This window comes from Alternaria ventricosa, assembly GCF_023758065.1.
Source record: "Alternaria ventricosa strain BMP 2768 chromosome Unknown scaffold_10, whole genome shotgun sequence".
In the NCBI taxonomy this organism is placed as follows: Eukaryota; Fungi; Ascomycota; class Dothideomycetes; order Pleosporales; family Pleosporaceae; genus Alternaria; species Alternaria ventricosa.
In genome coordinates, this window is record NW_026055690.1 from 371,374 (window position 1) to 386,618 (window position 15,245).

Below are 15,245 nucleotides of genomic sequence, written 5' to 3' on the forward strand. Positions count from 1 at the left end.
CGGCATTCATTTGTTCCAGAATGGTAGTGAAGTTTGAGTTGAAGCTTGTCTGTGCCGAGATCAACTAGTGAAATTGGCTTCACACCATCTTCGCCAGAGGGTAGCGAGCAGGTCACAAGAAAGCACACATAGTCAGGCTCATCTGAGAAAGCATATACAAGCATGTTAAGAATGTCCAAGGACAACTATTGACCCTCCAAATTCTACCAATTACCAATGTTCATCATCAGTGACCCGTCCCACCAAAAACAGCACGACAGCACATCCTAATAGAGAGTCGTCATGTAAAAATAGATACTGATCCTAACAAAAAACTCCAGACTCCCGCTGTTCGATTTGGTATATCCCTAAAACGAAAGCAAAAACATCATATGCACAAAGGCAAACAAAACAAAGGGAAAGTGACATATGCCGGATCGGGGTATCCCAAGGAAGTTCGAGCAGAAGCTCCGGTATCATATGGAAAGCGACAACAAGAGCCCTCACCGTCGTTGGCGATTTCTGAAGTAAAGGGCATGGGAAACAAAGCAAAGACCAAGAGGTGTCATGCTAACTGGATGAAAATACCAGACATATGTATCATTGCGTAAATCATAGGAGATTCGTTATTGTTCTTCGAGGTCGTGACATCGTGGGCGTGCTTGTAAGAAGTCGACGTAAATTGATGATGGCGATGTGTGATATAAAGGCGGTGAGGAAGCCATCAGCTGACAAGACCTAAGACCGGTTTTCCACGGCTTGCTGCTCGCCAGTGGCCACGGCGACAAGCGCTTCTAAGCGTCTCAAGTCGGTGTGCTGCGGTAGCGGCTGACCGAAGGCGGCGGGTCCCCGCTCGGGTTCTCGTTGTGGACGATAGCTTGAGCTCGGGGTGGAGAGGCTGTGGCTATGATAATGGTGCGGTTGCGACTGCAAAGGATGCGGCCTTTCCATGATTGATGCATGCTTGTAATCTTCGATGACTGGCGGCTCGACGTATCCATCGCTGCCCACAATTGTTGGATGATGATGCTCAAAGATAGTCCCTGGCGTGGGAACGCCTTCGCTACTGCTAGAATCTTCAGGCGATGTTCTCTGCATAGCTCGTTGTGGTTGACTGACAGGTCCATTATACCAGGCTTGGCGCTTGTTCTTTCTGGGCGTCGTAGGCTGTTCCTGCGAGGTTCTGGGCGAACCGCCGATGGAAGGTATCTGAATAGGCTGAACATTGGAAGGTTGTCGACTAAAGTACCCATGAGCGGTCGTAGGGCGTGCAGCATTCGCTCGTCCGGCACTGCCAGGGTATGGTTGTGACCATTGTTCCCTCTGAGAACTTGGGCCAGCAATGTTCAGACGGTCAATTTCCCAAGAAATACTAGTTCTCTTGTGGTGACCCCTGTGATGCGGCGGGTGCTCCATCGGCGCATGGTATGTGAGTGGGCGAGCTGGGGCGTCTACCTGCATTGGAGATGGCTGGCGTCGAGGAAGTGGAAGTGGAGGGGGTGCATGGTCGAAGCTTTCAATCCCCGGAAGACGGGTAGTTTGAGAAGCTTGAGAAGCAGCCGGTTGTGAAGTGAACAAAGGCCTTGGCTCATCCACGGTTTGGTGATATCCAAGTCCACTAGTTGCTGGACGAGGACCAGTGTGGCCATAAGTTCCTGGATGCCAAGTACGTCGCCTCCAGTCCGCATCTGCGTTCGAATCTCTCCTCGACTCTGAGAACTGAGATGCTGTAGGGCTAGCATATGCACTGCTTTGGGCTGAGTAGCTGGGTGCGGCGGTTGACTGCAGAGGTGTGATGTACGTAGGAGGACCCTGTCCTGGTGGACCAGAAAAAGGATTACCACTAGACGAAATGGATTCTCGTCGTCCTGGAAGAGGTGGTCCGGCCCATGAGACTGGCCTTGACGAAGACGAAACGGGAGATTGCATGGTGGACCCGAAGCGGGCGGGGCTGCCGGTCACGGTTGAGAAGGTAGCGGAGGTCGGCGTTGTAGGCGCGTTAGACTGGGTGTCATATTCGACGGGTCCGGGGCTACCCATCATGGGCGGATCGTAGGCGTTCATGGTATTGAGTGATAGACGCGCGCGGGCACTGGCACCACCATCGCTAGCCATAGCCAAAGGTGGTGGCCTACGCCGGATGTCGGGAGAAGGCGCCACGCTCATAGTCGAAGCGGTAGAGATTATGCTGGAAGCCGAGAGGTTTCTGCTGTGACCTCTACTGTGGCCGCCTGTGCTGCCTAATGTGTTCGCTCGAGATCGGTTTCCAGGTGGTCTTACTCTGTCGGTCCGGATCTGCCTTTGGAATCTCGTACCCGTTGCAGCTAGCGATTCCGAAGGTATGTCTTCGTTGACGTGAACTGTTTGGGCATGTTGTCGGAGGTTGTCGAGTCGCGAGAATCGCCGGGAACAGTGGCATTGGAAGGGTCTTTCACCAGTATGCTTACTGCAGTGTGTTAGCAATGTACCATGATCTATAGTGAGCTACGTACCGAATGTGTCGTGCCAGATGCTCACTTCTCGTGAAGCTTAGATTGCACGGCGGAAAGTCGGTACAAAAGAAGCGTTGTCCCTTCTTCTTTTTCGACGGCCGGTTCGAATCGCTGGTTACGCTATCGTTGTCTGAGCCGTCTTTCTCGTCATCATCGTCACCCATATGCACATCCCCTCCCGAGGTTGTTGGCCTATGCGAGTCTTCTCTACTTTGTTCGCTCTTGTTCGAAGCTGAAGGTGTCTCGCTCAGCTCGCGGCCGGGTGTAAACGGCGATGAGGGCAGTGGTCGCTGACCAACAAGTCCCGGTCCCGCGAAGGTGTTGCGTGTAGGCGTCTTAGCCGATGGGTCTTCGGCACGGATCTCTTCGGCCGCTTTCGATTCAGCAAAGAACCTGCTGTTCGGTCGGGGAGTAGTCGGCGTCGTCTCGTCACCCGGGCGGCCCTGTGGCGCATCTGGGACCGACAATGTGGTATTGACTGCTTGGAAGGTAGACATGTTGGAAGAGGCGGTGACCAGCAGTCTAATGATAGCCACCTCTTGTTCTGTGTCGTGCTGAGTGAGCTGCGCAGGCCTCCGACGACGAGCGCGTATAGCTTACGACCTGCACGACGGAGCTCGCTTTGATAGCGCCGGCGGTGTAAGACTGGAGAGTTAATGCAGGCGCAGGTCCCAGGCGGGTTGCCTCGAGCGGCGCAATCAGTGTGATACTGCGGGTGGTCCCTTCCTGGAGCGGATGTGGGAAGGCTGAAACGATATGATGACGAATAGAGGGCGGCGTTGCAACAACATCCGGAGTCAGCGCCCAGCGAGCAAAGTCAAAGAAAATCTACGAGGTCGTGTTAAAATCGATCGTTGCGTCGTAAAATCGTCAAGTTTGGGGTCGTTCAAAGGTGCACCAGTGGTGAGGGTTGAGCAACCACGGATACTCGGACTTTGGGCTGGGTGATAAGGCGCGGGATGGGATGCCTCAGGTGGCGGGGAGATTGGCCCCTCTTTGACGCAAGACTGGATGCGCACAAGGGCTCGAGTAGGAGCGGCAGGATGCGGCTCTTGTGGCGATGCAGCTAGACTGTGCAAGACCCGGGTATGAAGGCAGAGGAGCAGGTGTCGATGCAGGAGAGCGGAATCAGAGACGAACTCACGATTGCGTCGCAAATGCGCGAGGAGGGGTTGGTAAGGCACAGGACGGGATCTTAGCGGCTTTGTCGTGCGCCCTGGACGGACGGCCTGGCAGAAGGCTGGGGTTAGAGTCCGATCCACCTTGACAAAGGCACATCTTGTCTGCAGATCCTTGGAATTAGCGATGCTTGGCCCGCCGACCCAGACATGATGAAGAGGTGCAGCTGAGCCCCAGAGCATGCTCGCCCGCCTGTCAGACCACAGTACGTCTCCCTGATGAGCAGCACGCATCTGCCGTCAGGCAATCGGCCACGGCTGCAGGACATGGCATCATATCGTGCGGCGCGGGGCACTGGGCAGCACTGCCTGTTTCCGGTTGCTAAACGGTCATGGCACATGCTTGCAGCGATGGGTCAAGAACCTGACTATTTGCTCTAGGTCGTGCGTTATGGCCGGGACCTGAGCACGCTGGATATTGATGACGAAACACCTACCAACGCCCGCTGCCGTTTCACGTGTTATCAGATAGATCGGGACCATGTTGGCTGGCTATGCCATGGACGCGCCGGCGCGTTTGGCCAGTCCCGCAAGGCAAGTTGCGCGCCTGGGAGAAGACAGCCATAAGCAGACGAGCATGGCGTCGGCCTCCTGGCGAAGCTGACAGTGCCATGCCCAAGTAATTGGTTGACGCGGATAGTCGCTGCAAGCTAGCAGCGTGGGCGAGCGCCGATGCAAGGGGACTCGACCAGATCCACAAAAAGTGTTGTACCTTTGTACCTTGCCGAAGCGAAAGGCTAGCATCCGTGGTTCTGCCGGACTTCAGCGACTCAAATTTTGCGTCTTGCAGCGCGAAGGGCGCCAGAGGGCTGTTGAACGACGAGGCGGTCAGAGACGATAGTTTGTCCCCTGGCGTTGTCTGGCGCTGGCTTTTGAGCGGTGCGTGACAGTTTGTCGCCATCACACTCCATAGCTCGGAAGCGCTGACAGAAAGGCGGAGGACCCAGTGGCCTAACTAGTTCCTGGCAAGCAATGTGTGATTCGGTAGAATTGGGTGGACAGACGCGGGATGATACCATGGATCGCGAATATCGTGGTCATCTGCGCAGTGCGCCTCGTTTACGGCGTCGTCTCTACCGTACTTTGTCCCTTGTATGCTTCAAGATTCCGCTTCCGGTGCCTAGGCGAGACGCAACATCGCCATTGACACGTTGCTTAGGCGCATACCCACACGAGGAGCGTGCGCCGTGCCTACAAAGAAAGCACTCGTCCTTCCTGCAGCGGCAGCTGGTGGGTTGGTGGGACACATGGTGTATGCAAGCCTACATGTTCAAAATAGTAGCTTTACCGAATCATGCGAGCTTGTGTTAGCGGGCGAGCCAGATGTCTGGAAGCGTTTGTCGCCAGCGGTGGCGTTGGTGTTGAGGGAGCCATTACTCGCGTGCCATCGCGAAGCTATCGATAGTGGAGCCAACGCTCGGAACGTGCCTGTGCCTGCCTCCAAGCAGTGTGATAGCCCGTGCACCGAAGCGCGAAGACCGAGGTAAGAGTCTTATCGATTATACAGCAACTCGAGATGCACACGGTGAAAGTCGGTCTTGCATGCAAGTCAACAGGCCCCTCCTCAGTACTCGCACAACAGCTTAGCACCACGTTTCATCGCCATGCATTTGACGCTGTGTAGCAATGACGGGCAGCTGCCTCGCCGCACAACTGTAGTACATTAACACAGCCGAGGTGGCCAAGAACAAACAGATGGAAGCTGGTATCACATTGCTGTATAAGTCATGATTCGCTTGGTGCGACTCCCAGTCATCACTCCACCACCCAAGCAATGCTGATTTCTTCTTCGGATCTTACGCCAATGCTACGGTATCAACCCACTCAATCCACACCGCCTAATGAACAAGTATCCACATATATCCGGTGCTTACTGCACAACCTAAGTGAAACGTCAGTATGCGCTTCGGGCAGGCAGCTGACTCATTGGTCTACCTTTTCTCGGAGTTTGCTGATCCATTGGACGATGGATTCACCCTGATCTGCCCGGTCTTCGACGAGGAGTGTCTGTGTCCACAGCTTGAGGGCTGGGTCGCCATCTTCCTTGATAATGTACAGCGTAGGCAGAGTAATTGAGCCCACGCCCTTTGACTTGTGGTCTCTCGATTTCTCGACGACTATCTTGTGTTAGCAATCTGACTGTATAAATCATCAGTAATGTCAACTCACCCGCTCGCACTCGCTCGGAGTATTCATTGTCAAGAAGGGGTAATGAAGCTTTGCCCTGTTTCAATTGTGTGCGGTCTTCGACGCCAAATACATCATTCAGGAGCGCGGGGACAGCATCTCGGCCAATCCACCTGGTCACGTTAGCTCTGTATCAGGAATGAATCTGCGCTTGTACTTACAAGAACTGGTTCACACCGTCGTCCAGAAGGTAAAGACCGTAAGGCACGATGGCTGCACTGGAAAGGTTCAATGCCGGTGGCATCGTGATCTGACCAGTGGAAGGTTCGGGTACACCAGCATCATCAGGCATATCGTGGAGTGAGTAGAAAGACGGGTAGATGTACTGCGTAAGTAGGCGCAATGGCAGCGTTGAAAGAAGGTCGAGAGCTGCTGATCGGAGATCGCTCGGAATCTGAGCGCTCTTGCGAAGACCAACGTTCTTGATGAGTCCCAAGAACAGTATGGGAAGAGCGCGAAGATTTTGCGGTAGTTGTAGCCCGCCACCGCCCATGCTACCGCCTGCCAACTCCTTACGATAGGTTTGCAGGATTTCGATTATCTTGGCCTGTAGTGCGTCTCGTGCTGCGTCAAGACCGCTCGACAATGCTCGCTCAACTGCCTTGTGACTGAAGTAGGTAGTGATCGCTTGCGCGTCTGCTGACGCATAAACTGATGCCAGACTCTCAGTCGTAGGCACAGCAAGGGTCAGAACTCTGATACGGCGCTGACCACTTGAGGTAGTGTGAAGCACAGCAGCCTGGAGACAGGCGAATGGCTTTGAGATCGTTTCATCGATAGCGACTTCGATTACCACAGCTTGATCTCTGGGGTATGCTGGGAAGGCGCAGAGGTCGGACGAGCGGTTGAAGAAGTTTCCGTAGAATGCAGACATTCTCAGTCCGGTAGTAGCGCGCACTCGGAGAACGGCCTCCAGACCGATCTCAGCAGACAGATAGTCAGCCAGCTCGGTTGCAATCTTGACAACATCCTCTTGTCTTGCTGCGTTCCATCCAGGGTAAAAGTATGTCTGGCCGGCAGTGAATCGCGGAAGGTTGCTCAACGTCGCAACATCTTGGTACTGTGAGGAGAAAAGGAACATATCCACCGACACCTGGTTCTTAGAGCATTCTACCGCAAACGACTTGTACCAGTTGTTCGCAGGCTGCAACAGACTGCCTTCTTTTCCGGTGCCCAGTAGCGACTTGTCTTCTCGAGGGCTCAATGCTGCATGGCCAACATTGGGTAGCGATGCGGCAATGACAGTCAACTTTCCTCCGAGTGGGGAAATGAGCTTATGTGCGGATCGGAGAGCTGAGCCCAGCGCAAAGCCAGGGACGTGTGTGTTTTGGAACATGGTCGGAAGGCGGTCAAGGAACGTCTCGATGTTGTTGCGGCATTGGCTAAGGCTGACCAGGAGGTCCGAAGGCATGGGGAGGTAGGGCTCATCGAGGTCGGAAACTACAAGCTGTTGTGGTTCATTGGATTCGCTGTTGTCCGGAGGAATGCCGAAGAAGTGCAAGCCATTGTCGACCGCCTGATACATAGTTAGCTTGCGCACCATATACCTTGAGTATGCGCGTTACTTACCATGAATCCAATGCGTGTCCGACCGTCTGCGTTTGGTATCCGTCCAAGCGACTCCTTGATGACCCTTGAGACCACGGCGAGCAATCCGCTGTTGACAGCACCTTGTGTGCAATCCAGCAGGATGTAGTAGCATAGAGGCTGTGGAGGGCGAACCTGCAGAGATAGAAGTACGAAGTCAGCATTGGTCTCACATGCACTTCGTACAGCCAGCACTTACCATATATTCTTGCGGCGCGACAAATTCGGTCACGGCGTAGTTGAGCTCGGGTCGCTGCCAGCGGTCCACGCTCTTCTGCTGTGCTGCATCCCAATCGAATGCTTGAGGGACGTCGTTGGTCAGGTTGCACATGTTGCACCTCCACCTGTGACCATGGTCCAAGAATGAAACGAAGGGATTGATGTAGGCGCGGCATCGTCGACAACGGCTAATGACCTGGTCGTGCACTACCGGCACAGGGTCCTCCGAATCGTGCAAGCTCGCATACGGGCTTATAATGAGGGCGAAAGGAAGCTTGCTCTTCTTGAGCAGCGAGTGGTTGGTGGGGATGGTGTTGAGCGTACATCGCAGGTATTTACTCGATTCGTTCGCGAACTCGGAGGGCGTGGCCGCGGCGTTGGACGGCAGGTTGATGGGAGGAGGAGGGTTGTATAGCTCCGAGACGTGGAAGGGCTGCGCAATGAGGTCCGAGGGGAAAAGTTGGTTCTGCTGGGTAGCCGCGACGGGTTGTTGAACTTGCGGAGCTGCTTGGCCCTGGCCTAGGTTCATCTGCCCGAACTGCTGGTTGAGGGCATTCGGATCTTGAGGCATGGGCTGTCCATAGCCTTGGGCTGGCGCTCCATAACCCTGTGCTGGCGCTCCGTAGCCCTGAGCCGGGGCGCCGAACCCAGGAGAAGGTGCTGCTCCGTATGCAGGCGTTTGAGCTCCATAGCCAGGTACTACTGGTGGGGGGACTCCTCCAGCTTGGGCATCTGGTGTATTCGCGCCGAATTGGTATCCCGTTCCTGCTGCGTAGCGATCTCTCTTTTTGCGGTCCGCCATGGCTACTGCAGCGGAGACTGTGAGTAGAGGAGGTAGAAAGTAGTGGTAGGGGGATTGGCGGTGTTGGCGGGCGTGCGCGTGAATTTAGATACGACGTAGAGCTCGATGTGTCTTCTTGGGGAACGGCACATTCCGCGCTAAGAGGTCCCCGCCAAATATGCACGGACAATTCTAGGGTTTAGGTGGGACCTTCTACACGGCCCAGGGCACTTCTACACATTCATCATCATCTCCAGGCACCCATCCGAATTATGTGCTCGATTGGCTCGAAACCTTTGTTACATCACTTTAGGCACCACTGAAAATATCTGTACAAACGTGTCATTACGAAATTACCTCATGCTACAGAAGAGAAGACATAATCGGGACATGTATCAAATCATTAGTACACGCAGACAAAGGGAAATATCTCCAGAAAGCTAACCCGAAGTCGCAATCTCTTCGACTTAGGCCACGTTGGAAACCTCCTGTCTGGGAGCCTCCTCCTGTTGCCTTTCCAGTCTCTCTACCCTATCAGCCTCTTCCAAGGGGTAAGGAGCGGAACCCGCCTTGTCATACTGCTCGCCCACAGGACTCTCACTTCGTACTGTACTCCCATACGTAGTAGATTCCGGAGCCGACGCGCCACTTGTTCCCCCCAGTCCGACTCCCGGTGCTGCTGCGCCTGGCATTGCACCCACTCCTAGGTTGCCTGCATTCGAATGGATAGGCTCGACCTCTAACCGGTACTGGCGAAGATCATCTTCAGCGTCATTGAGGACCTGGCGTGCTGTTTCTACCTCTGCGAATGGAGGGTGTACATCGCCAGGCACAATGGGCGTGTCATCGACAAGGTTCAAGAGACGGCGAGCGTGCTTGGCTAGGATGATTTGCTTCTCCGCACGTTCGATTGTGGCTGCGAAGTGGTGGTCGTATGCCTCCTTAAACTTCTGACGGGTCTAAAACGGTCAGAATGTGAGACAATTCATTTCTGAGTCAACATACGATGTTGGTGAGTTGCGCTTCGGCTACCAAGCTCTGAGCTTCCGCGCGGACAAGCTCCTGTTCAAGCTGGGGAATCTTGGTACTCTGAGGTTCCTTGTACTTTAGCTTTGCGATCTCATCCGAAATCTATATCCTGGTTAGCATGAGATATGCTGACTATAGCCGTAGGCCTTACCTTAGTTTTGTGATCGCGACTTGGCTGCACGGAGCTCTCTGTATTGCGAATCTGCTTCAAGACGCCTCGGTATTCCTCCAGCTGTTGCGCATAGATATCTTCTTGCTCTGCGATCTCTGCGAGCAGCACTCCGAGCTTGTCTGAGACCTCCGAAATTGACTCGTCTTCCGTAGCTTCGCCCCATTCGGAGAGCTGCTGAGCAATGCCGACCCGTTCGCGTGCCGCAGCCTCGTAGGCACCAATCGCATGGTTCTCCGATTTGATGATCTTGAACAGCCTTTTTGAGAGTTCCGGCTGCTGAGTACCTCGAAGTGAGGCCATGGTAAAGCGGTGCTTGGGCGCGGACTTTTCTCCACTGCCGCTGCCGCTCTTCTTCGAGCGCACTGAGAGTGATCGATTCCTGCGGAAAGGGCATCATGGTTAGCGAGAGCTTCAAATCGCGGTCGCGAAAGCCATGCGCATCAGAGCTATGTAAGGTAAAACATTGACCCCGTCGTTTGACTGCGCATGGGTGCCAGCAATGGGAAGTCGCGGAGACAGAGTGTGTTCGATACGCATCATGAAACAGTATCAGAGGACTGGTAAACCGACTTACATAGTGAGGTTAATGTTACGTTAGTGTTTGTATAGACCTATGACCCATTAGCATTGCTACTTCACGCGCCGCCAGAGCACGCGCATCGCCGCGTCTGCAAGCAATGGTACTGAATTGTGGAGACATACCTGTATGAGAGTGTAACAAACCCGGTCGCGATGTTTCTAGGATCAACGTACTGGGCGGAGAATCGTTACTGTTTGAGTTTTGGGAAGCGGGGGTCAGCCTGGGGGGAAGTTGCGCAAGAGCCGGTGATGTCATAGCCGGGCCCGGAAGCTGCGCATCGCGAACATTGGCACCTACAGCCAGTCACACGTCCACTACTGCCGAATCATCCGTGGGAGCCTGCCTTTGCGCTCCTTGTACTACTTTGTGCCTCTTCTGTTTCCGTATCTAAAACTGTCCGGTTGAGGTATCCGCTGCGTTTCACTTAAAGAACCTTTTCCAACTCCCGAGACCCACTGCAATATGAGGCTCGAGGAGCAATCTACTTACGACGGTGTCATCTCAGTCTCGCCTGATCATGATCAGACCACGTTGGACAAAAATGAGGCGACAGAGCTCAGGTCAGTGTTCAGGCCCCGAGCTTTGATGCCGAGGTAGGGCTTTTTACCATCCACACAACAGTCATGGTCGTCGTTGTATTCAAAAAGTGTCATTCTATCTATCGATGTAGATGTATCCAAATACATTGTTTCTTGAGCGCGCAAACACGTGAACAAACCGAAAAGAACTACATCGCAGTCACCCCAGCAGGTCTCCCTAGTTGTCTAATGGGTATCTGTCAAAGAACTTGAACGTCTTGAGACCCTCAGAGAGCTGGTCCACAACCGCCGACACATCACTCGCAGTGTAGACACCAGGAGTAGAAGCCTCGATACCAGCAGCACCGAAAGCACTGTTGCTGGATCCGAGCACGCCAACGGGCTTACCAAAGCGGTAACCGTCCTGGAGAATCTGAAGAGGGCGACCAGCAGGGTAGAGAGTCGAACGGGCGCTGGTCGCGTTGCGGCTGGGTGCAGTCGTGGAGTTGGAGTTGGCCAGACTAGCGGTAGGCGCGAAGATGCTTTCTGCGCTGCCATCGATGAGGATGGCATCGAACTGGATTGCGGAAGTAGCAGAGTAGGTCTGGTCAACGCTGCCACCGAGGTGCTCAGCGACGATAGTCATTCCGACGTTGAGATCAGCGAGAGCTGACTTCAATGCCTTTGCGTTGTCACCGGACGACGAAGTCGCGGAAGTGAGATAACCGACCTTGAGTCCATCAAGCTTGAGCAGCGGCTCACCAGATGCGCTGACGCCGATGGTCTTGTTGTCGTGGTAGTAGGTGTCGTCAGCTTCCGGTGCGGTCATGCCCAACGCCTCTGCGACCCTTACGGCAATGTCGTGAGAGATGCGGTTGAGCTGAATGAGCACGTTGTTCTTCACAACCTCGCTCTTCAGCTGCGAGGTCTCGAAGCGCATAGCGTTAATGACGAACTGCTGCTCAACGGGCAGAAGAGAGTTGAAGAAGAGACGGGGCTGACTCCATACATCGGCAAAGGTGCTTGAGACGGCTCTGACAAGCTTTCCACTGGTTCCGCGGCTTGGTGCTGTGAAGAACCCACGACCGGTGCTCTGGTTTGCTTGCTTCGGGGAGCCTTCGTTGAGAGTGTTTGGGGAGTAGGCGGCGGTGTTGAGTGGGATGTACATCTGGCCGGCACCGTCCCTCTCGTTGTTGTGAACCGGTACGCGAGGCTGGTTGATAGGAATTTGTTCGAAGTTGGGTGATCCCAGGTTGCGGTTGAGTTGAGTGTCGAGGTAAGAGTACCTATACATGCGTCAGTATGTCTCACTTGGCTTGTGTATAGGAGGATGGATACTAACATTCTTCCTTGTAGGAGCGGGTCCTCAGTGATGTCCACTCCGCGTACTAGATGTCCTGGCTGGAACATGATCTGTTCAGTCTCGGCGAAGTAGTTACGTGGGTTGCGGTTCAGGGTCAGCTTTCCAAGAGGCGTGAAAGGCACAATGTCTTCAGGCACGATCTTGGTAGGGTCAAGAAGATCAAAGCCCCATCGAAGCTGGTCTTCCTCTTCCATGATCTGAGCCTCGAACTGTGGAAATATAGTTAACTATCACCGCTTTTGAACAAAGCTTGGGCTCACTTACCACCCACTCAGGGAAGTAGCCCTTCTCGATGGAGTCGAAAAGGTCTTGTCGGTGCAGATCCGCGTTCATACCAGCAGCCATTTGCGCTTCCTCCCACAGGAGCGAAGCCTTTCCTTGGAGCGACCTGAAGCGGAACTTCACAAGTTTGGACTTGCCAGCGTCGGTTACGAATCGGAAAGTGTGAATACCCCAGCCGTCAGTATGTCTGTAGCTTCGAATAGTGCCGTGTCCAGACATGGCCCAAAGAAGGGTATGCATGGAAGATGGCTGCTGGCTGAAGAAGTCCCAAGCCGAGTCGTGAGCCGTTGCCGCTTGAGGAATCTCAGAGTCGGGCTTGGGCTTTACCGCATGGATCAGATCAGGGAACTTGATGGCATCCTGGATGAAGAAAACGGGAATGTTGTTTCCAACGATATCTACAGGTAGGCGGCGTTAGCAAGATGAAACCTTCTCGAGGTGCTCAAGCTGGATACTTACCAAAGTTGCCCTCATCAGTGTAGAAGCGCACAGCGAAACCGTGCACATCTCGGACTGTGTCGGCCGATCCACGCGATCCGGCCACAGTTGAGAATCGAATGAAGGTAGAGGTCTCTTTGCCGGGCGCGTTCAAGAAAGAAGCTCCCGTGATGTTGGACCAATCTCCATAGGAGACAAAGGTTCCATGAGCACCTGCTCCACGAGCATGAACAGCGCGCTCAGGAACGCGCTCATGGTCGAAGTGCATGATCTGTAGAGATGTGAAGTTAGTATGACCCTAATGACTGATGTTGTTATGAGTACAACTCACCTTTCGTCGAAAGATCTGGTCCTCGAGTAGTGATGGGCCGCGCTCACCAGCCTTGAGAGCGTTCTGGTCTTCAATTGGCCCTCCAACGGGGTTGGTCAGGTAAGTACCCTGATCGTCGACTTCATACTGAGCCATGAACTCATCCGTACCCATAGCTTGGGGGCTGTCATCTCGACGAACGACAGCCTCGCCATCCATGTAGGGACATCCTGCATTGGCAACATGTAGCAGTGCAGTGACCGCCGTCAAGATTTGAGTCCTCATCTTGAAGTAGAAGATGTTCTGTGAGACGTGAAGAATGCAAAAGGGCGGACCTAGGCGATTTATACTGTCACCCTGCGTCAATAGGTCACGCCAACAGACGTGCTTGGTACCTGTACCCTTCTAAAGCTGCTAGCTTGGACCCTGGTACTCCGCAGTCCTGAATTATCAAATAGAAAGACTTGCATTTGAGCAGGCGAGCATCATGGCAGGTTTGGGAAATTCCCAGGCTAGCGGTGTCCACTCAGGACTGGTCTATTAGAGGCCTCGGGATGTTTGTATGGGTCCCAAGCCATAGGTGGATCGAAACGGCTGCATGTAAATGATGCACGCGTAAGTCCACAACCGGCCAAACTACCGTCTTCACCTCTGGGGGAATCCTCCGTCGTACACTGCCGTACGTCGTTGCGCCGCACCGACGCCGAGATTTCTTGAATAGGGATCAGCGCTTTTGGTGACCCCTGCAAGCCCCGGCCGGCGAGGAACTCAAGTCTACACTAGACTGCCGTCTTTTGTGTTGAACGGCAATTGCTAGCAGAAAAACTTCGATTTCGACATGTCAGTTGTTGTTGATTGCTGTGCCACAAAAGCCAAGAAACATCCCGGAGCTATGTTATCGAGTCGAGAAACCTACTGTCTCTCGGCGCCTTCAACAGGCTGTCGCCGAACCCCAAACCGCGCCATTGACCATAGAAACATCCGATTAGTTGCGCGGCGCCAAGCCGGTGCCGTCATCTTCTCCAGAATGGTCGCCCACCCGAAGTAGATCCATCGTCGGTGCTTACCTATGCTCGTGGTCCAGCCCCGGATTGGTAATTCGGATTGGTCCATTTCGCCAAGTCCACGGCTAGGCGTTGTGACGCTTGGCCTGACGGTACGCAAAATAGCACCATTCCCCTGTGCAAGCGCTCAAATGCCATGTTGTTGGTGGTCAGCTTGCAGAATGAAAGCATCTCATCACATTCCAAGCATTGACGGATTCAGCCTGTTCCTAAATAGCAACACGTACCGTGCCGCAGAGATAACCGAACCGATACTCTCGTCCAAAGTCGTCCGGGTACCTAGGTAACGACAATGCGCATTGTCGATGTTACTGAGGGTGGAGCCACAGTACTGGAGGGCCACAACATCTATTAGCACGTGATGGATCAGCACCGCCCCGAGCGTACAAAAGACGGTGTTGCGCTCCAAATACCAGTTGTAGCGGTGAGCGTCTGGTGAGCGATACAAAGTTAAGTGAGGGTGGCCCGCGGAGATGAGGTCGACAAGCGTAGTTGCGAACACATATAGGCGTCAACGAACCTTGGAATAGTAGTCTTCGGTCACACCAGACATGTTCGTCGCAGTCTGGATCGTCACCCGACGCGACGGGAAGGATTCACCTAACGTCGCACCGACAAGATAACGGCCAGGGAAAGCCAATTATGCGGCCTGAACAGAGCCACACCTAGAAAGCCTTCACGAACGTTAAAGCAACATGGCCACAAGCGATATTTTGCCTCTCGGACATGAGTGCGCGTGTGTGTTAGTCTTGCGTCCAATTCAGGCTCGTCGAGTGATACAAGCACGCGCTGCGACGTCGAATAAACCAGAGTATCGCTAGGTAAATCAGCATTCTAAACTGTTCTTGTAGAGGGTGTTGCGAGCCCACATAGATATCGTATTGTGAGCCAAGAGATTGAGTACCAGCCGTCTACTGTGGAGCGCGTCAAATTGTTACATCTAATCTGACTGGTACTCACATACTAGAAGAGAGTGCTTCTTGTATTTACCTGAGATATGGTAAGTCTTGCACGCTGTGTGATCAGTAATCCCGATAATAATGACAATGATATAGGCCTTCAGTTG

General features: G+C 53.7%; 4 protein-coding genes across 4 annotated transcripts; all 4 read right to left on the reverse strand.

Annotated features, from left to right (window-relative positions):
• Nucleotides 1-2,422: 2,422 nt before the first annotated feature.
• On the reverse strand, nt 2,423-2,968 carry J4E93_006214 (uncharacterized protein; the record flags this gene model as incomplete). Its single annotated transcript, XM_049344132.1, has 2 exons — nt 2,423-2,425; nt 2,468-2,968. The coding sequence occupies 2 exons, from the start codon at nt 2,966-2,968 to the stop codon at nt 2,423-2,425; spliced, it is 504 nt and encodes a 167-aa protein (XP_049198567.1).
• Nucleotides 2,969-5,572: 2,604 nt separating this feature from the next.
• On the reverse strand, nt 5,573-8,444 carry SEC24 (COPII subunit; the record flags this gene model as incomplete). The annotated part of the gene is made up of 5 exons (XM_049344133.1): nt 5,573-5,766; nt 5,819-5,949; nt 5,998-7,352; nt 7,406-7,558; nt 7,623-8,444. 5 exons carry the CDS (start codon nt 8,442-8,444, stop codon nt 5,573-5,575), a joined length of 2,655 nt encoding a protein of 884 aa, XP_049198568.1.
• Nucleotides 8,445-8,890: 446 nt separating this feature from the next.
• Nucleotides 8,891-9,924, reverse strand: J4E93_006216 (uncharacterized protein; the record flags this gene model as incomplete). The annotated part of the gene is made up of 3 exons (XM_049344134.1): nt 8,891-9,382; nt 9,429-9,554; nt 9,604-9,924. 3 exons carry the CDS (start codon nt 9,922-9,924, stop codon nt 8,891-8,893), a joined length of 939 nt encoding a protein of 312 aa, XP_049198569.1.
• Nucleotides 9,925-10,960: 1,036 nt separating this feature from the next.
• J4E93_006217 (uncharacterized protein) lies at nt 10,961-13,400 on the reverse strand (the record flags this gene model as incomplete). The annotated part of the gene is made up of 5 exons (XM_049344135.1): nt 10,961-12,008; nt 12,065-12,294; nt 12,350-12,765; nt 12,827-13,076; nt 13,137-13,400. The coding sequence occupies 5 exons, from the start codon at nt 13,398-13,400 to the stop codon at nt 10,961-10,963; spliced, it is 2,208 nt and encodes a 735-aa protein (XP_049198570.1).
• Between the last annotated feature and the right edge of the window lie 1,845 nt (nt 13,401-15,245).